Source organism: Centruroides sculpturatus, unplaced genomic scaffold (assembly GCF_000671375.1).
Source record: "Centruroides sculpturatus isolate CEXI.00-Female unplaced genomic scaffold, Cexi_2.0 scaffold1008, whole genome shotgun sequence".
NCBI classification, from domain to species: domain Eukaryota; kingdom Metazoa; phylum Arthropoda; class Arachnida; order Scorpiones; family Buthidae; genus Centruroides; species Centruroides sculpturatus.
Genome location: NW_019385260.1, coordinates 171,100 through 193,619, shown reverse-complemented (window position 1 = coordinate 193,619; position 22,520 = coordinate 171,100). Strand labels below are relative to the sequence as shown.

Below are 22,520 nucleotides of genomic sequence, written 5' to 3'. Positions count from 1 at the left end.
CCATATAAACTATGCTATAAACAAAAAATTGTAGGATTACTTACCGAGTTTGCACCGTTCGATGATGCCATTGCTTAAGCTTGTTTTCATCGTGGAGTGGCGCATCGAATGGCGCTCGCATGCTTCCTGATAAATTATTTTTTTTTGCGAAAAATTCGCTGAACTTTGGAGACATCATTAATATAAATATAATTTTTATGGACGTTAAATAATAAATAGTTTTTAGTAGGTCCACTGCTTGTTTAAACTCAATGGTTTGTACAATATCCGCTATTGGTCTAGATTCGGCCAATCCTGTTGCGACACGAGTCGGTGATGACGTTTTACCGAATTATACGAATACTGTCGCAATTTTTCACCATCATATAGGAATCCAAACTATATGAACCTGTGTTATATGGGGTTCAATTGTACATTAGTAAAAAAATAAAGCTTGAAGTGTACTTTTACTTGAAATTTCTCCTCAACATACCCCTACAGATTTAAAATTTTTTAGTTATTGTTCAATATGATATTTAATTAAAAGAAAGCTTTGAATCAAAGACTATGCCAAGGTCCAGAACAGTATCAACTAAATCTAAAATGTGTTATCAATATAAAAAGTTCTATAACAATGAGCTCTAACTATAAATGTACCATACAATAAAATTAGCTAACTCAGTATTAGATAATACTTTTGATCATGGATGTAATAATTGGACATCTACCCAAACAAGTTCTGACCCTACTTTAGTCTATATGATATACAGTCGACCCCCCTATAAGATCGTTGATTTTTCCATTTTATCTGAATTACATGTTGTACGAGTCACTTAGATTTTACAAATATGTGAGCCGTTCACAGCCTGGCACACGTATTTGTAAAATCTAAGTGACTCATACAACATGTAATTAGATAAAACGGAAAAATCAACGATCTTATAGGGGGTCGACTGTATTGAGGTTGTTCAGAAAGTTTAGTGATTTTTGATAGCTGACAGTTGAGACACTGATTGATGTGAAAATTATTAGAATTGTATAAACCAACAAATATTACAAAAAAAAAGACCCTTGAGATGCATCCATTAAATTATACGATATTTGAATAATCTTATCTTGTCATGAAAATAGATGCAAGCAACATGCATTTTTGACACTTGTCACTTGTTTATTTTCTTCTATTGTAAAAGCAAAAATGCTGTACGAACAGTGAAAGAAATATGTGATGTTTATGGTGGGAGTGTTTTGCTAAATTTAAAGCGGGTAATTTCAACTTGAAGATGCTCTCTGCTCAGGTAGGCCTCCCATTATTCAGGAGGATAAGATCAAAACATTGTTGGATGAAAAGCATTGTTACACAACTCAAGAGATTGCAGATATGTTGAAATACAGTACTGTTTGGTAACTTCACTATCTAAAGAAGCTTGGATACTTGAATTGTTACATTTGAATGTCTCATGACTTAAAACTTAACAGAAAAGAACTTACTGGATTGCATCTCCATTTGTGATTCTCTTGAAAAACAAAAGGAAAATTATCCTTTTCTGAAGTGTTTAGTGACAGCTGATGAAAAGTGGATTGTTTATAACATCAGCTGAAAATGATTATGGTGTAAGAAAAATGAACCACCATTAAAAACTCCAAAGAAGGTCTTGCTCAATGTCTGGTGGGATTGGAAAGGAATCCTGTAGTGTGAGCTGCTTCCACAGAATCAAACAATTTATTCTGATAAGTATAGTTTCTAACTGGATAAACTGAATGGCAATTAAAGAAAAATGTCTGGAACTGGCCAAAGAAAAGGCATTGTGTTTCATCTAGATAATGCCAGATTGCATTTGTCCTTATGAACACATTGAAAATTATTGGGACTACGCTGGGATGTTTATCCTACTCCTCATACTCACCCAACCTTGCCCTATCGAACTACCATTTGTTCCATTCTCTGCAGAATTCCCTTTGTGATAAAACTTTGATACTTTGGAAGCTTGCAAAAACCACATGGTACAGTTTCTTTCATGAAAAACTGGAAAGTTCTACAAAGAAGGTATCATGAAATTCCCCCATAGATGGCAACACATCATTAAAAACAACGGTGCATATGTAATAGAATAAAAGTATATTTTTAGTTTTAAAACAGTTTCTTTTATTTCTCTTAAAAATCTATGAACTTTCCGAACAAACCAATATATAACTTCTGGTCCCCACAACCAACCTATTTTAAATTAACCTTGCCTTTAACTTAAACCTGTCAGAGCATTGGATTTTCCTAGTTAAACATAAATATTACTTCTCCTTTCCCTTTCCCCTGTTGGTTTAATTTGAAATACTCTATCAGTTTAATTTTGAATCCATATTCTGTTGTATTGTCTGATGACGATAAGCACATGTACTTTTCATTAAAAAAAAAACACAAATTACAAATGTTTTAACTGTCTTGTGATATTATATGTTTTTGTTTAAAATTCCAAGTTCAACTGCTTAGTTGGAGGTTGAAATATTTAATTTATTTATGTAATCTTCTATGATAAACTCAGAAATCAACAAGAATTGGTTGATTTTAACTAATATAACAGAGAGATATTACTGTAGTAACAGAACATTCTTTTTCTTCCTGAAGAAGGGTTGTTAAATTAAAAAATGTTCAAATGCTTTCCGACTGTTTTGTATTTATTATTCCATTAAAAGCAATATTTTATAATTCTGCTATAATTTAGACACTTATCCAAAATTATATATATATGACGGCAGTTTTTTTCAACCTCCGATGATCCGTAAAACAAGACAAGTGTAAATAGCAAAATGAATTTATTACCAAAAGTTAGGTACAAACATGGTTACTTTATGACATAATCACTATGAAGATTGAAGCATTTGCAATTCCCTCTTCATAGAATGTTGCCACCAGTGACTTGAGATAGCCTTTAATTAATGTTGTTTTGAAGATCATCATTAAGGGCATCTCAAGTCACTGGTGGCAACATTCTATGAAGAGGGAATTGCAAACGCCTCAATCTTCATGGTGATTATGTCATAAAGTAACCATGTTTGTACCTAACTTTTGGTAATAAATTCATTTTGCTATTTACACTTGTCTTGTTTTACGGACCATCGGAGGTTGAAAAAAAACTGCCTTCATACATACCATAGAATATGCAATGTTGCCAACTTTTCATAAATTAAAAATAAATCCAGAGAATTTGGTATAATCATATTCTAGATATTAAAATTTAACAGAAATGGTAATATTCTGACATTAAATGTTTTCAAATGCAATTACACTTACAAGGTTTCCAAGTAACTTGTTGCAGAACAAAGTTTTCCATATCAAATATATATGAATGTTTATCAACCAATTTTCCAGTCTGTAAAACATTCAATAATAAATTAATCATGTATAAAGACAATATTTATACACATAACTTCATAATTTATTTATTGTAATTGAATTCTGAACTATAATAGGCCTATATATAAATGCTGTGAAGTTTCATTCATATTAATGAAAAGAAATCCTGCTTTTTGATAATGTTGTTTAAACAGAATTTTATATCATAGCATTCACATCCATATTTGTGATCAAGGATCAAAAGTTAGAGTTAGAAGTTAACCAATAAGCATTCAATTACCAATTACTTTTAGTAACTTTTAACTCTAACTCTTGATCCTTTGTTGTGAATATGGCCATAAATGATAATGGACTGAATTAAAGAAATAATTTTAAAATATTTTTTTATCAAATTTTCTTAATAACAATTAATGTGTTAATACATTTTTTTTATGCAAGATATTTTTCAGAGCGAGTTCTCTCTGTTGTAAATAAAACTGAAACTTAAGAGTCCATCAACATAGATCAGAATGCAGAATGTTATCTGAACATATCAGTATTTCTTTTAAATATCCAAAGAGGGTAATAAATTTTTATCTTATCAATGTGTTTTGAATGCCTGGTAACATTAAACACAGCTCTATATATAAATTATAAAATGTATTACATTTAAATTTTAAATTATGCAATTTTCTTTTTTTGTGATGATAAATGATTGTTTAAAAAGAATTTTTATCAAAGAACTCTAATGTTTACAATAATCTAAAAGAAAGCAATCTATTTACAAATGTATATTATGAAACTACACAAAATACCACAAAAACCAGCAAAAAGAAATAATTTTTATATTTCTTTTTGCGATATTTTGTGTAGTTTTATTCTAAACAATCAGTTTTTTGCAATAGTGAATGTATATTATTTGTTTTTCATTTCATAACTACAGATAAATTTATTACATCTCCATCAATACATAAGATGATAATTCTTTTTTCACACTTAATTAAAGGCAATATAAATTATGATCCTATCTAACGTAGATAACCCATAGGTTATCTGTTAAAGGCAATATAAAACTTAGTGACTTTGACCAAAGTAAAAATGGTGCAAAAAGCATCTTTAGAAAATATGAAAAATCCTTTGTGTATTGCATAAATATTTCTGTCATCGTGGTTTTTCCCCAAAATTACCAAAGATGTACTGTATGCAAACCTTATCTTAAGATCACTAATGTTCATTTTCCACGTGTCAATCCATGCTTCAATTTTTTATTATTAGACATATCTACTTAAATTTATATCTTGAAAGCTAATAAATTTTCAGTTAATTCTATCCCCTCTGTATATAGTGCATTCATTTCAGAGAACTATTTAGAAACTGACTGTTGAATTTATCTTATATATTGCATTGCTTTTTTTTTATTTCTATAAAGTGAATTCCGACAATTCAAATAATTTTACACACTAAGGATGCTAGCAGTATTTGACTATGAAATATTTTTCATAGTTTATTTATTCTGTCTGAGTATATACAAAATCATTAATAATAATGGAAATTATTTGACATGTATTAAAAAAGTTGCATATACATTCTACAATATCCAATAACAGATTCAAGAATTGATTGCTTAGCATCTATTCACCATGGAGAACTAATATAAAAAATATATAGAGAAGTTAACTTCTAGTTTAGTGTATATAAGTAGTCAGAGAACTATTTAGAGGAGGAATTACTGGAAATTTATCAGCTTTCAAGATACTTCTATTTAATTAAATTTGTATCTAATGATATCAATTAAAATGTGGATTAGTCAAATAAAACAAAAACAGAGGTGAAGCACCATTGGATGGTTTCTGGCAAAAAATTGCACTGGCACATGAATGTGTAGGACAAGGAAAGGATTTTGTTAGCATTTTTAAAAAAGCTGAAAACTTGTGCATACATTCTGCAGTATCCACTAATATCCTTGGTAAGTTTAGACAAAGGAAAAGCTGTTTTAAATTGCAGTTTAAAAAATTCATTAAATTGAGAAATAATCAGTTTAAAAGTTGATGCAGGTTGCCTACAAATTATTCACTAAAATTACCATAGATGTGATTGTTAAAGAACAGATTATCACAATTTATTTTTAAATCAATCAGTGGAGTTATTAATACAAATATGCAGATATTTTCTGACAGGACTGTTTTCTGATAATCTGTATTTATAGACTGTTTTCTTTCAGAGTAATATAACAAAATATGTAATTGAATCTTGTAATGATTAATAAATAATACTTACTTTTTTTGTTTGTTCTCTCATTTTAGATTCACTCAATTCCAACAAATATGCATAAAACATAATTACATCAGATTTTTTAGCAGAATAAATAATACCTTTAAAATATTCACAAATTTATTTATCTCAGAACAAAATAATTCTAAAAGGTAATGTTTTTTACGTAATTTAATTTCCTCAAAATTATTATTAAAAAAACTGGTAACACTTGGGCATCTCATTATAAATTACACAAATCAGTATAAAAAATATAATTTTTTTGGTTAAACATTAAGTTTTTTATATCAGAACTTAGAGAACTATCAATAAACCAAAATCACAATCTAATTTTAAATATTAGAAAGGTAAACTACTACATTACAATACTTATCACTGAGTTAGTGGAGTTTTTTTTATAACAAAAACAATTAAAAATATGTTTTTGTAAACCTGTTTCTTAGAAAATAAAAATTTGCAGATTATAAACTATTATATATTAAAAAATATTTCAAATTAAATTCAATAATTAGGTGCCAATCCAAAAGATAAACTTCATAAGGACATTCTGCTACATTTCTTTGTGTTAAAAAAAATCATTTCCCCTGATATAAATAAAATAGTATTTCATCTACATACTTTATAATTTATTTATATGCAAGTTATTATTCATTTCTAATGTTTCAACTTAGATCAGTCTACTTATATTGGGGTTTTGTGCCATATGACACTTCATGTTTATAATTGGTTCTTATGGAAATATTTTTTATATTTAACATAATTATTGAATTTAATATTATTTTGAAACTGAAGAAATATTAAGTTGTTTTTTTAACAAAAATATAACAAAATCAATATGATTAATATATGGTAGATTTACCTTTGAAGTCAATTAAACCATATCTACATAACCAAAGAGGGCAATTTTCTTGATCATACCCTAAAAATCCCAGGGACCAATATTTTCTTAAAACCTAAAAAAAAAATATTTTAAATTTTTTTTAAATTTGATTATTTCAACTTTAACTCAACTTCACAACAGCATTTTCTGATTTATTAATGGTATTCATCTTACTAAAGATGGTTTTTCCTTTTTTTTGCCTGATATACTAATATATTTTGATCAAGTTTTATTCAAAATATTTGACATTCCATTTATTATGCCAAAAACTTGCGTTTATTATGCATTTATTAACAATTATGCCAATAATTGTGTTTAAGACATTTTAAATGTCTTAAACACAATTATTGGCATAATTGTGTTTAAGACATTTATCCATGCAAATGTTTTGTCTTTTTCTTTAGTCTAAATTATTAATTTGGACATAGTTTTTCAGACAAAATTATTATTGAAAGTCATACACAAATTCAAAAAAAAATCTCATACTAGAAATGTACAGTATATAATCATATTAAATATATACATTTATGTTAACAAAACAAACTTTAAAAGATGCCTACTTTTATTTCCATTTACATTGTATTTGGCTAGACATTTAAAAGTTTCGCATTTAATATATTGTGTGGCGTAAATTCATATAAAACGGCTCATTAATATCAGAAAGGGAGATACAATAATAAATACAATAAATTGCTTATTATTGCTAATTTTAAACTGAAGTAATACAGATTTATCGACATCTAATCAAACTGTAGTCCATGAACACTGTTACTGAGCTGGATGAGATTTCATATAAAGTAAAACGTCTATAACTTGATGATTTTTTGTTATAAACAGCCTGTATAATGCCTTTCAGCAAAACTTTTGATGTAACTAATGGAGTTAAACAGTTTTGCAGGTACCTCCTGTTGAGATAATTTATCCTAGTATCGTATGTACTGTACGGGTACCATCGGGTGTCTGATTTGCCTCCAGGGCCTTTCAGAGAAAATGCGAGGCCTGGAGAAACTAATATTTTACAGGCCCTTCAAAATTTAAAATAAAATTGTGAAGAGCAAATGCAATTTTTTTACATTTAGAAGGATTTCAGAAAGGCCTATACTGTTATTGTATTACTGGTGCCAGATGCTGAAAAGGCTTTATCGTCCAGCTAGGGGTCTTTTAGTTTGATTATAAATTCTATACCTGCTTTAGCTATGGACAGTTGAGGCAAAAAGTGTTTTCTATATTAAAAATTGGAAAAAGTTTTTCTCGAATATTTTTTGGGGAAAATTTAACTGTAAAATTAAGGCCGTTCTACGAGCCATGACATCGCTTTGCCTTCTCCTATATTTTTCTCTAACACATTGAGTTGGCAAGTTGAGGCCCGGGGAAGTTGCCCCTCCTGTCCCTCCTCTGATTGGTCTTCCGTCATTAAATTCAATAGGCTTCAGCAGCAGATATTCTCGAATTAAAATCATACTGTATTTAACAAGTGTGTTATTATTTATATATTGGATATTTTTAAGGTTCTTTTTTAAATGATTTTCTAGCTTTAACTTATACCATTTTTATGGTTTTCATTATCTTGTCAAACATTATATCATGATTTCGCTACCCAAAAAATCAGTCCCCACTGTTTACACATGCTAGAGTTATTTATAACTTTATATAGAACGTCATAAGAGGGCTCGATTGGATACTAGAACAATTACACTTCACATCCCAAATCTGCATTGGCACATTCATACCAGTGGCGTACCGTGACATTTGATGATGGGAAGCTGTGTTTCTGTAAGAAGCTGACATCCAGGGGCAATCGGTCAATCGCGCGTCAGTGATGGTCTAGGGTCCATTCGTATCGTTTATTCGATAAGCCAGTAAAAACCGTAGACTTCTCTAAATGCATTTTTAATATCACAATTACGTTCCGAATCGCTAACCACGGTATAAGGGCTACAATTAAAAATAAAATAAAATAAAAATTTAGTCGATGAAATAAAATGTACCAGGTGTGTACCGGTACATCCACCACAAAATATTCTTCAATCGTACGAATATACTTTTAAAGAAAATTATAATTAAATATAGCTTTGTAAAGAAACGTACATAAAAATATAAAATATTCTTTACTTTTTAAATCTTAAAACAACGCACTTAATCAAATAGCTCTCTACGAGTGGCTAATGGATGGAATCGAAGACGGTTGCGGAGTGTGCATACACGCGGATTGCCAAATCCCCAGGGTGCCAATACCGTCAATGTAGAATACCTGTTTTGTCTCATCACTAGTATATCTCAAAGGACGCGACAGGGCCATTGTAGATTTTAAACGTTTCTCACCATAGCTGTAAAAATCTAAATATGTTAAAATTAATAGTCATTTGTTTTCTAACTAATTCGTTTTAGGACCAAGTGTCCTCAGAAATTTCCAAAATTTACAACTTTTCGGTCACTCTCGTTGAACAAAAGCGTAAAACAAAACAGCAAGAAATAGCACATTTGACAGCATCCCTTAATCGATCCACTCGATGCTTCTCACTTGCAATATCATACTGTTTTCGAGGGTCCAAATTTGCAACACTGTCGTAAACCATAATTTTTAAGTGTCCCTACAAATAAAACTACTTTTTTGTTGCTTGCTGCTGCTCCAGCCATGTGCTAGTTTTACAAAAATGTCTAGCACGTCCGAAAACGTCACCGTACCAGATTTGGCCGCATTAAAAACTTTCTAATGTCTTTCTAGACGGCATTGAATAGGAATGCTTTAATTAAGATCAGTCAGTACTGTGCATCAAGATATTAAAATATTAATATTTATTTTTCTAATAAAAATAAAACAGACTTACCTCTGGTGGGGTATATTCTTTCAGTATGTTGTCAATTTTATTTTTTACTCTCCAAGTAAGATGCTAAATGAAAAATACTTAATTTCAGTATAAAATTAATTTTTAGAATTTAAATATAATAATTTATAATCAGTGTTGGGTTTTGTATTCTAAATAAAAGTATTTCAATTCTTATTTCAAAACCATTGGACTATTTGTTATTTCATTTGAAGTACTTTTGGTGGGAGGTGCAAAATATTTGTATTTTTAAATATTCGGCTTAGTTATTTAACGTTTGATGCTTGAATTAGTTTTCATTATTCCAATTACTTCAAACTTTGAAGAATCTCCAAATAAGCAAAATATATTAAATGGTTTAATGTCTTCAAAATACTGATATCAATTGTGTGCACTTAAACATCTTTTTGACATGTTGCCATTATATATTCATGTATATATAATATTCTTTCTCATTTGTTTTAATTTTATTCTTAATTTCACAAATGAAAGAAATGAAATGTTAGTCAATAATGAGATTTTTCGCAAAACTAATTTCATAAAATCCACGAGGTTAGTAGCAACACACTCAAATTGACTAAAAATATAATTCTCGTTTTGAACACAGTACTGTATATAAATAATTTATTTGTTTGACAAGGAAAGAATTTAGCAACGAATTGTGTAACATTCCCAGCTGTTATGAAATTCATTAAAAATATACCTTTTATATTAATAATAAATGATTTCGTATCATACACAATTTCGTTTGGAGAGCATATATTTTAAATTAAATAAATTAAAAATATGATTAAAAATGCAGCTCGGCATCGTGATAATGTCACAATAAATAATTGCTCGTTTTATCTATGCTACTTATATACAAATTCCACGATTACCACAAAAAATATTTCTGGTAACAGTTTTTTCGATTAAAACATCACGATTCCAAGAATTCGGAGGGTAAATGTGATGATAATATAGTAGAACCTCGATTATCCGACCCCCTCGGTTAACCGACCGTCCTAGTCGGCAAATTTCAAATGTCCGCTAGTGATGTGGTGCTACAATATTTGGCTATGTCTTGGCTACTTTAATATTATTTTTACGTGTTTTAGCTGGCAACACTCATTCGACCATGAAAGGGAGCCAGTATTTAAACGAAGCTTAATTTTCTAATTTTTAACGATACAATAGCGACGATTATTATTTTAAAAAATTTTTGTTAGGCTTAACATCGATGAAAATTCAACGCAAAATAGGTTAATAGCGATATACTAATATACTAATTACATGGGATATAATAATATACTACACTAATAATGGATTTTTTCATACTTTTCGGTTATCCGACTTTTCAATTATCCGACCAACCCCAGTCCCCAATTAGGGCGGATAATCGAGGTTCTACTGTATATATTATATTTTAGCGGTCGGGAATGTACCATGGGTTACTTCCCGATCGCTAAAATAAGTAAAAATTTGATGATTGCAATACTTTCCTGTGTTACGTTCAACGAGCTATAATATACTACATAGAGTGGCTATGATCTTAGATACAGCGTTCTTGGTGGCACGACCGGTACTATTGACCGCCATTTTATTTTAAGTCAAAACATCGAAGTCTGTATCACGTGTTAGGCGGAATTATCACTTTAGAATCTTTTTTTTTTTTCGTCTAAATGTAGTTTGTAGACAGTGAAGCTCGAAGAGGGATTGGAAAATTACCAATCCGAAATGCACTGTTAAATAGGCGAAATAAAGTGAACTGTTTTAATCTTGTCTCTGTTAATTGAGAATAATGAAGAAAGACATGATAAATACCACTAGTCTATTGGAAGAAGAAACCTTTACTTATAACTTTTTATATTTTTAATTATTATCGAATGACAAGAAGCTTAATTTTGAGGGTAATGATGAGTTAAAAAAATAAAAATTGTAAATGTTAATAACGATTAAACAAAAATATAAAATATAACAAACCTTTCTTAACATGTCTTCTGCATCTTTCAGTCTAAAATCTCTAGCTGAAAATAAATTTTAGAAATAATTACATTTTGCTTTTCCTTTTAATGATTTTATTAAAATTATAACAAGAGTTTGTAATTTTTATGAATTTATTGTCATATTGTATACTTTTTTTTATACAATTATAATATAGCCTAGTAGTTTATGTAACTAGCTGAAATACCCGGCTTCTCTGGAGAAAATGAAATACAGTGAAAACTGCTTAGGCGACCACCCGCATTCGACGGGCACTTGTCAAAATGGGCAAAAATTTCTGGCACGGAGTAGTTTATTCATAGAGTCTTCGTATAAGTTACCTGTATTAAACGACCATCCGTGTAACTCGACCGCGGGCATCGATTTTTGGTCCGAAACAACATACAACACCTGTAATAAGCGACCACTTTTGCGAATGTATCTGGTCTAAACTATTGTAAGAACCCATCTCAACAACGTTTCCATCTCCTAATATAGGGTGCGTTTACTTAGCTCCGATCTCGCCCCTAGCGCGCTCAGCCTGTGTACTTTTTGTTAGCTACCAATGAGCACGGCATTTACTTTTCGCACTCGTGACGTCATTGCTAGCATTCCTGGCGTGCTCGGAGAATTTACAACGAGCTTGGAGTTTGTTCACAGATGGCGGCGTCCATTACTGTGTATACTTTTACGAGCGTGTATGACGTCAGGCTGAGCTAGGTATCAGCTCGACAAGCTTGGAAGCTAGCAAAAAGTAAACGCACCAATAATGAATTAGTCTAAACTCTCGTTCGAACCCATCCCGGGCACTTCTCCCACCCTCGAAATTAGGTGCAGGTGTTAATAAATTAATCTAGCAACAAAGGAAATTCATTTCAGTTTGTTGGAAAATGTCCGAAATGCAAAGTGCTGTCGTTAGAAGATCGTATTAGTTATCACAACAGCAATTAGCGGCGAAGTTTAACTGTGGGAAAACAAAATTTATTTTACCCTAGACCTACAGTATTTTCCTTGGGGGGTGTAAAATATTGTACACGATACAATTAATTAATCGGCCGATCTCAACGTTTGATAAAATCCATTTTTATTTATTTATAATAATAAATCACACACACCTGATTTGTATTTGCCGAGTTATTTTGTTTATTCCAACGTAAGAAAACGTTAGAATAAACAAAATAACTCGGCAAATAAAAATCAGGTGTGTGTGATTTATTATTATAAATAGATAGCATTGCTGAGAAGGCAGGTAGATTTTTATTTATTTATTTTGAAGCTCATATACAGTACACGCGCGATAAATAGTTTCTGTATCAACCTACCTTATTTCCGCGATATTTTTAGAAAAATAATTTCCAAGTAATTTTCGCAGGCAAAATATTCAAAAAACTATAAATGCATTAATGCAAAAATCAGTTTTACTTCCTTTTTCGATTCCGCGATTGTAATGAAATCGTATCATGAGAAAAAATAATATTTATTATTAATTAATAATTTTTCTTATTGTACTTAATTAAGAAAATATTAAATATTTAAAAAATACTGTGTTTTTAAAGTTAAAATAAGATTGAACTAACGAAAAGCAAAGTGATGGAGAGATAGGACGCGGTTTTATATTGATGACGTAAATACACGTAACTGAGAAGCGAACGAAAAGAACCGAGTCGAATTAATTAAATCGGAAAAAAGAAAGTGTGCATTATAATCGAGAAAATGAGAGTATTGTATTAATCTTTAAGATATTGGTATTAAATCTGTCTTATAATATCTTGACGACTCCTGTAAATCGGGTTATCCGATAAGAATAAAATACAATACCACTATAGCCCTATCGTTGAAAAAATTCGCTTATTTTTGCTCGCCTGGAGTTTTGCTTAGTAGAAATGGCTAAAAAGTGCGCACGGAAATACGGTATTACAGCACAACCTGTCTAAAAGACCACTTTTTGAAGGAACCGGGGGTGGTCGCCATAGACAGGTTTTACTGTATTAAGTTAATATCACGGCTGTGGAGTCGCGTAAAAATCTACCGACTGCAACTCCGACTCTTCCTTACCATCCGACTCCGACTCCGTTTCATATACATAACAAGTTGGTAAGTAAAAGGGGGTCGGAGTCGGCGGATTTTTTGACGATTTAGATGGAAAACAGCATTTAAAATAACGACTACACAAGAACAAGGCGCAACCCAATATGGAAAGATATAAGAAAAAGCAGAAAATGGATGAATGAAAATAATATAGTGCTTACAAGAGCCAACAATCGAAGGACATGGTGTTAATAAAAAGATCCACATATAACGCGGTCTTAATAAGATACAGTACATAAAAGAAAAGCAATACAAGACAGCCCACCCACGTGCTTTGGAACGTTTACATACAGCGTGTTTCTAGCACAATCCTTGCAAAAGAATTCGGAATGAAGAAAGTAGTGGTCGGTTTATGTGTCTTGGCGAACTCCGACTGTTCGAGTTCGTCAAGACACATAAACCAGAAAGAAGTACAAGACCAGTGGTTGATAAATGCTATTCACGTACGATAATCCTAGAACGTTTACTCGAAGGCTTTATTAATGCACACATGCCACTACACGAATACAGCATAAAACCTCTAGAATTGCTCCAGAAAACGAATATGAAAAATCAAAAGAGGAAGATATATGACGGTATTGGACATTAAGACGATATACCCCTCAACTAAACTTCTCTAATTTTGCATTTCAAAACTAAATAAATTTATCCTCGTACTTTATTATACGAACCATTGACATAGCTTTTTATTTTGAATCCTACTTTGTTAAAGCCTTTAATTATGGGTCAGAGTAACCCCTAAATGAAAAAATACTTTATTTGAAATTATAAAAGGAATTCTTTGGTTCGAACTCGAAGGAACGTGCAGTTTACAGCACTTAGATAGCATGAAATCTATACCGCGACCTTGGAACTGAGGATCCAAAATGGCGGCTCCATAGGGAACATTGGTGTCCCGACCTTATGTTTATAGACCTTGGAGACATGTAATCGATGGAACGATAACAAAAAGAAAGATCTATGAGATAGCGATAATCGATAAAAATGAGTATTTAGACATAATAGTGATCGAGTGTTTCTGGAAAGAACTTTCAGTTTGAGCCAATAATTGAGTATTTTGCCATTAAAATATTACGCGAGTGATTAAATGTTAACCCCGTGTGTCCTCCCTTAACAAAGCCCGTCGCTGTGTGATCAACTTTTGTCTTACAATTTAAGCCCTTTTTACAATTTCTAAAATAATTATTTAAACGAAACTCTCTCGTATAATAAAACCGGAAGTAAAGGCTGTTCTCCGTTTATGTAAACGAAGCCTGCTCTTCCCATTTTTATTATTCTATTGTTATTTCTTTCGTCAGTTACCGACGGATGCAAATGTTGATTCTTCCGTCGTCAAACACCGAACAATAAAAATTAACGACAAAAGTTCGTAATTTAGAATTTCGACCGGAAAATAAATATTTTTTTAATGACAAGTATTAAAAAAAACACACACAAACTTTTATTAATATATAGAATTACGAAGTAAAATAAATGAAGAAAAAGACATCTGTTCAAACCTTAAAACTTCGTGTCCCATTGAAGAATGGGAAAAAATTATTCCCAGGAGATATAATTTCGATTACCAGTTGATCCCCCTATAACACTGTTGATAATTCCGTTTTATATGAATTCCATGTTGCACGAGTCACTTAGATTTTACAAATACGTGTACCTGGCTGTAAACGTCTCACGTATTTGTAAAATCTAAGTGACTCGTACAACATGGAATTCATATAAAACGGAATAATCAACAGTGTTATAGGGGGTCGACTGTATAGCAGTCTTTTGAACCAATTAGAATTTATTTCGCCAGTTAAAATAATTTAACAACGAATAAAACAATACAAACCTCGAAGCCATCGAAGCAAAAATGCGTCGTCGTGTTTGCTTTGTAGAACGTCTCCGACAGATTTACGAAACTGTAAAATAACAATGAAATTTCATTTTAATTTTCATTTATTTTATTATTAGTATTTGAAAAGTCATTAAAATCTAATAATATACTTTTATCGCTCGTGTTATAGGATTCCAATGTTTAAGGAAATTATACGAATTAACAACGGATTATATCTAAAGAAAACGATTTGAGGAAAGTAATAAATTAATAAGCCTAAAATTTACTTTTCTATTGGAAGTAAATTAAACGTAATAGGAAATTAAAAAAAAAATTATTTTTATCATTTTTTTATTATATTTTTTAAGATATTCTGCATTTTGAAATAATGCAATAAAAATCACGTTTAGTACTAAATGTAGTTCATTAACAGTCAATTATATTGTACTCGTACAGGCTACTACACTTTCCTTGTTCTACTTACGTATTCTACAATTTATTAAACATTATATTGTTTCCTCGACAGCTTATATATATATATAAGCTGTCAACAATAAAATTTCGAGGTAACATGGGTGGGTTCGGTGCTATACGGCAACGCAACACCGGGCGATCTGCCACCCAGAAAGACTTTCTACGGAGAATTGACACCCATTTGAATGTTTGATGCGTGAAGAAAACCAGAAAAACTCCACGTGGCCGACCCCTACTAACATTTAGTGGTATTATCTATCCACTCAGACATTCAAAATGCAATAATACAATATCCGAAATAGCTTAAACATACGTAAATTGTATTAAAAATTTAATTTTCTCATCTATAAACTGGTCTTTTCCGCAAGAATATAATGTTTGTGACATTTTCAATTAGACACGAATATTTTGACGAAACGAATAATTACGAAATAAAGTTAATGTACTGTGTACTGTATATTGCGAGCGCGTGTGACGTGAAAATTGAACTAACAACATTTTTGGTATGAAAATTTCAGTTTTGTGTGACATTCCCCCTTTGGATAATCCAAAATTAGTAAAGAGAAGATTGAATATTTACATTCAAATAATATAGAATATAAAACTCGTGATATTGTTATATTATAAATGTGAGAGTGAATACTCGAGTCGTTTAATTAATGTTTTAACAATATCAAATTGTCGAAAACATTCGAATTTTACAAAATTATTATTATTAAAAATCTGTTTCGAAATAAATTATCCTATAAATTCTTCGTCTCGAATAACATTCTGGTATTCTGGACAGTTTACAATGGGGAAAATGGCGATTCGGCTAACAAAAGGGGGGGTTTTTTTCTTCTTATTGTTTGGACAGCGAAATAACTTTAATGGTTTCGTTAATAAAATACCTGTACATATGTAAATATAACTCGATACCGGTTTATACGTACGACCAAATAATAAAAACACATAACAATCTTTCAAATTTAAATATAATAGGCCAAATCCGTCATAATTAATTTCCTTTTTTTTTTATATGTTTCACACATTTACGGGTCATCGTTCGAAATAAATTAGTTTAATAATCATTCTCTAATATATTTCCAGGTATATAATATATATATTTAAATATTATTTTCATGGATCGAGTTACCTAAGACACATCATTCGTATCGAGGTATAATTGTTCGTAACATTATAAGTTAAAAATTATTATATTAAAAATTTACCTCGTGCAAAGTCTGTAGTTCAATCGGGGTTAATTTATCCAAAGAAGCCATGAGAAGTCGCCGTTCCACTTTACCAACGTTCTACTTTTGTAGTTGGCGACTTCTGTGTTTATGATGTTACGAAGCCGGAGGACTGACAGTGGCGTGCGTGTCCGGGCATCCAATCGGATTTTAGGGGAGGGGGAGGTAAAACACGCATTGAATTGCTCACAGTCATAAGAATTTCTTACGTATCCGGTTTTCTCTCTTCCGGGTATTTAGAAAAATGCACGGAACACGTCGTTTATAAAGAGATTTCGCGTTAATTACATATAAACGATCGAATACGTTGTCGGTTTTAGATCGATGTTAATAGTTGTCGTCGATAGTAAAAGTGATAGTTATTTTCTTTCCTTCGTCGTCTAAAGTAGAAAATCAGTGACCATTTAAATAAAATAAACATGCAATCAGAAGAAATTTCGGTATTCAAACACGTGTGTAATTGTTCACTACGCACGTTGTCAAGGACAAGAGTTCGATTCCGCCCGCAGCTAAACTACGTTTTCCTTGTCTGAGTGTATAATAATAGATACGAAATTTATACATTACCAGAGTTTGAATTTTACCTATTTCTTGTTTATTAACATAATTATTTCCGCTTATATTAAAATCCACAGCTATTAACGTTTTTTTCGTTTTGAATTTTAAGGGAAATTAACGACAGAAATTGAATATCTAAACACTTAAATACGTAAAATACGGTAATAAATCGAATTATACGATATTCCTTATTTATTTATGTATACGAAAATAAAAGATAACGAAGATACAGAACATATTTTAAATTCATTTGAAGAGAAATTCCGGTTTTCAAAAGGAAAAAAATTTAATAACAATTATTTAATAACAATGGGAATTGTTTAAATGTCTTTCGTAAATATACGATAATCCTCCAATGCGCGTACCTCTAACTAAATGCGGGGAGGGGGTTGCTTATAATAAATATTTATTTAATTAGCAGGTGATTTTATGCACCTCTTTCCCAAAATAGATTGAAATTATTATCGCTTTAATGATTGAAATTCTTAATACAAATTAATTTCGAATGTAAAATTAATTATTGAATTATTCATTACGAGTTCGAAAATCTAGTTACACGAACAACCTTGAAAAAATATAGTTTAATATTTACCTTTAAGCTATTATTATTATTATTATTATTATTAATACTACTTTAAACGTTCATTCCTTCTATTGTAAAAAGAGTTCTGTATTATTTAATTTTTTTTAAAAATTACAATAGAGAATCATTTTAAAAATTCTTTTGCGAATTCTTTTTAGATTAATAATATAAATATTTAATAAGAATTGATTATCTTTCTTAACTTATGACGTAGATCAGAAAACTGTTTTTTTAATTAAGTCCGTCTCAATTTTACATAATATCATAAAACCAATTTGTGATGGGCGTAAAATTTTTCTTTACAAAAGTATTGTATTCGTCGGCGATAAAAACGAAGGAAATTTGCCAAAAAATCTTATAAAAAAATTATTAATAATAGCTGTTTGATTGGCCGACCTTGGCACGATATATTTACTTAACAGATAAATTAGATACGATAAAAATAAATCGTTTTTCGATCGAATAAATAGCCCAAGGTTTTTACATTAAAGATGCCATTTCTTTTTTGTTTTTTTTTTTATTCAGAAATTAATTTGTCACTTTATGAAGAAGTAAAAGTTGAAAAGAAAATTATTTCTTACATAAGAGGAAAGAAACATACCTCGATAACCAATAATTATTTAACGCTGAAAACAATGATAAAAGAACAATACATATGAAGTTGTGAGTTATGATATAGCCTACATTATTCCTTGTTTTTATTTATTGCTAATAAAGATGTGATTTGGTAATAAAATGCTAAATATATTTCTACAATTGGGTCGTAGGATTTAGTTTTAATTTAAAAACAATGATTGTCAAAATTGTTAATGAAAACTGTTGTAATAAAAAGAAAAAATATGACAAGTCTCCCTCTGTGGCGTAGCAGCAGAGTTAACGTTTTTTTTTTTATATATATATAATGTAAAGAAACCGCATGAAAGTCAGCCATGTCGTTTTCTCGTGAAGTCTACGTGTAAAGTAATTTATTTCAATAAAAAGTAATAGGTTATGGACCCAGTCCACGTGAAAATAAGAAAAGTATAGTCTTAAATGAAAGAGATCATTGTGGTGCGCCTCTGAAGTTATACTCGGTTGAATACGTGCGAACGAGAACGAATAGAAGGAAAATGGCTGTCGGCGGGGATTACAAGGTAAATGTAGATAAGCTCGAAGGGCCTGAAGACTGGGTAAAATGGTAATGGCGCGCTTCTATGGTGTTGCGTTCATACGGATTAGAAGATAACTTATTATTAACGAAAAACGTGTGCGTATTGAGTACCAACAGAACCGACGAGGGAACAAAAGGTAACATACGCTGAGGGGCAGAAAGACGACGCGAGGGAGGCAAGTTTAATAGCAAGTACCTAAGTAAACCAGTTGCTGAGCTCGTGTCGACGTGCAACGATGCTAAAGAAATTTGGGATAAATTACGTGCGCGATTTGAGAGCAGCAGTACGCAACGTTTAAACATGTTAACTGAAGCCTTCTTTCGGGTTAAATGGGATGAGGAGGAGGACGTTAGCACACGCGTTGCCAAATTACAAAAGTTATTTGTTGATTTAAACGACGAATTAACGAAAGACGAAGAAAATACTTTGTCTGAAAGAATATTAAACGGCCGAATTTTATCTACATTGGGAAAAGACTATGATAATTTCAAATACCTTTGGGACACGATTCCGTCAAAAAAATCAAGGTTTGAACTTACTCATTGAAAAACTGTGCACGATTGAACTGCGTGATCGAGGCACAGCCGAAACAAATGCGTTTGTCGCTTCTGGCGAGTATAAAAAGAAGCAGAATTCTGCAAAAACAAAAATGTCAGTGGAACGTGCAAAACAAAAATTTCCTTGTAACAAACGCAAACAATTGGGTCATTGGGCAGCAGATTGTCCGCAGAAAGAGACAGGTGTCGGGACTAATAAGCAACGAAGTGCCAATGTCGTATTCATTTCACATGTCATGGGCGCGTCGATTGGAAACTACATTGATGCAAATAAATGGTATTGTGATAGTGGTGCGACTAAGCATATTACCCCAAACAAATAATACTTCGCCTCATATAGAGAATTTGTTGTTCCTGAAGTAATCTCACTTGGAAAGCAAAATGTGAGTATGCACACGGATAAGGAACAATAAGGATTCAAGTTCGACGAAACAATATCTGATATAATGCTGAAATGAAAAATGTTTTGTATGTCCCTGATGCGAGTGTCCACTTGTTTTCCGTCAGAGCAGCAGCATCGAACGGCTACAGGATAGTAATCGATGACAGAAGTGTTAAAATTCGAGACAAAATCGGTGAGAACACTGTCATGATTGGTTACATGAAAAATGGTCTGTACATGCTCGATATATGCTTTGTAAAACCACATAAAAACATTCAGGTGAATTTGGTGACAACGTCTGATACTCTACAAGTGTACCATGAAAGGTTTGGTCATCAAAATAAATAACACGTAAAGCAAATGAACATCAACGTGGAAGGTTGCAAAGAAGAATTCTGTGATGGATGATGTGCTTTGGGAAAAATGCATAGACTACCATTTAAGTAAAGAATGAATCGTCCAACAGTTGCTGGTGAATTGATCCATGCAGATGTGAATGGACCAATGTCCACCGAATCTTTAGGAGGAGCACGTCACTACGTATGTTTCAAGGATGACTTCAGCAAGTTTCGACGAATTTTCTTTTTAAAACAGAAAAGCGAAGTATGTGATGTGCTTGAGCAATTTTTAAATGAAGCTAGAACAAATGGACATGTTGTCAAACAGATGTGATGGAGATACGGAGTTTGTCAACAAAAGAGTCGCTGAATTGCTCGCAAACAAAGGAATAGAACAATGGATTCCTTCACCTTATACCCTGAGCAAAATGGTGCAGCTGAACGCGAAAATCGTACCATTGTGGAAACAGTACGTTCTATGTTGAATCCAAGCAAATTACCAAAAGGATTGTGGGCAGAAGCATGCAACACCGTATATCTTTTGAATCGTACTGGAAAATCTTCAGTTCAGAACAGAGCTCCTTATAAATTATGTATGGTAGACCAGTAGGAAGACTTGATCATCTGAGAATCTTCGGCACTGGATGCTACGTACGTGTAAACAAGAATTTTCGATCGAAGTTTGACAATAAAGCTATTGGTATGTTAACGATAAGGATGGAAATTTCTGACAAAGAAAACTGAAGAAGCAAGAGACAGCGAGATAAACCATGCTGGATGGAAAGCAATGAATTTTTAATGATGACATCAGTTATTGCTGGGGAATACAAAGACTCATTTTTTGAAGTACTGTATTGCAATCGAACGAGAGAGAGCTATGGATGCATGCCATTCATGAGGAAATGGAATCTCTAAAACGAAACGATACATGGAGGTTAGTCGAACGTCCGAAGGATGCACAAGTTGTGAAAAATCGTTGGGTTCTGCGCAAGAAAACTAAAAGTGATGGAAGCACTCGCTTCAAAGCTCGGTTAGTTGCAAAAGGTCATGCTCAAAAACCAGGAATTTACTACGAAGAAATATTTAGTCCTGTTGCACGCTATGACACCATTCGGATCTTGTTAGTGGTTGCAGCTGCAATAATATGCAATTGGAAGTTTGACGTAAAGACAGCTTTCCTCAATGGCATACTTGAAGAGAAAGTGTATTTGAAACAACCAGAGGGTTTTGATGATGGTACCGGTCCAGTATGTCTCCTGAAAAAAGTCTGTATGGGCTGAAGCAGGCACCACGTTGCCGGAATAAACGATTCATCGAATTTATGAAGAAAGCAAGTTTTCAAAACAGTACTGCAGATCCTTGTTTTTTTTTTTTTTATCGAAGCTAGAATAAAAGGCAACTCTATATCGCAATTTATGTAGATGATGGTCTTATTGTCAGCAGTGACAAAAAAAATCGCTGATTTTTTGAGATCTCTACAACACGAATTTAATATGACGACAGGGTCTCGCGACAATTTTCTTGGGATGAAAATAAAACAATATGAAGATGGATCAATTACAGTAAGTCAAGAAAATTACACAAAAAGAATATTAGAAAGATTCCAAATTTCCTGAATCAAATGCAGTCTCAACCCCTGTTGGCTGTGAAGAAAGTGATCTCGACGAGGCAGTGTCATCTGATATACCCTATCGCGAGGCAGTGGACTGTCTCGTGTATCTTGCAACTGCGTCTCGTCCAGATATCTCCTTTGCAATGAATAAAGCTGTTCGAGCTTCAGAGAAACCAACTATTCAAAACTGGAATCAGGTAAAGCGTATATTTCGGTACTTGAAAGGTACTATGAACTGGGGCATTATTTATAATAAAGAAGAAGAACTGAAAGTCTACAGTGATTCAGATTTCGCTGGTGACAAGAAGACAAGACGTTCAACAACTGGAATTATCGCGAAATTCTCGGATGGAGCTATATCATTGATTAGCCAATTACAAAAAGTAGTGGCAACTTCCACAACTGAAGCAGAGATTATCTCAGCAAGTGAAGGAGCAAAAGAATTAATTTGGCTACAACGTTTATTATTTATTATCTGAATTGATTG

The 22,520-nt window shown here is 31.8% G+C and overlaps 1 protein-coding gene across 3 annotated transcripts in view; it reads right to left on the bottom strand.

Moving 5' to 3' along the window:
- The window catches only part of LOC111636827 (SEC14-like protein 2), a 39,038-nt gene that overhangs the window by 9,779 nt on the left and 6,739 nt on the right, over nucleotides 1-22,520 (bottom strand). The window contains exons 1-7 of one of the 3 annotated variants that reach the window (XM_023382172.1): nucleotides 18,595-18,663; nucleotides 15,162-15,231; nucleotides 11,243-11,286; nucleotides 9,284-9,346; nucleotides 6,435-6,528; nucleotides 5,582-5,676; nucleotides 3,263-3,341 (exon numbers count right to left, since the gene is read on the bottom strand). In XM_023382172.1, coding sequence (XP_023237940.1) covers nucleotides 3,263-3,341; nucleotides 5,582-5,676; nucleotides 6,435-6,528; nucleotides 9,284-9,346; nucleotides 11,243-11,254 — 343 coding nt within the window. In that variant the 5' untranslated portion in view covers nucleotides 11,255-11,286; nucleotides 15,162-15,231; nucleotides 18,595-18,663. Of the gene's footprint in view, nucleotides 1-3,262; nucleotides 3,342-5,581; nucleotides 5,677-6,434; nucleotides 6,529-9,283; nucleotides 9,347-11,242; nucleotides 11,287-15,161; nucleotides 15,232-16,831; nucleotides 17,235-18,594; nucleotides 18,664-22,520 lie in introns of those variants that run through there. The other 2 variants (XM_023382170.1, XM_023382171.1) reach the window with 2 other exon arrangements.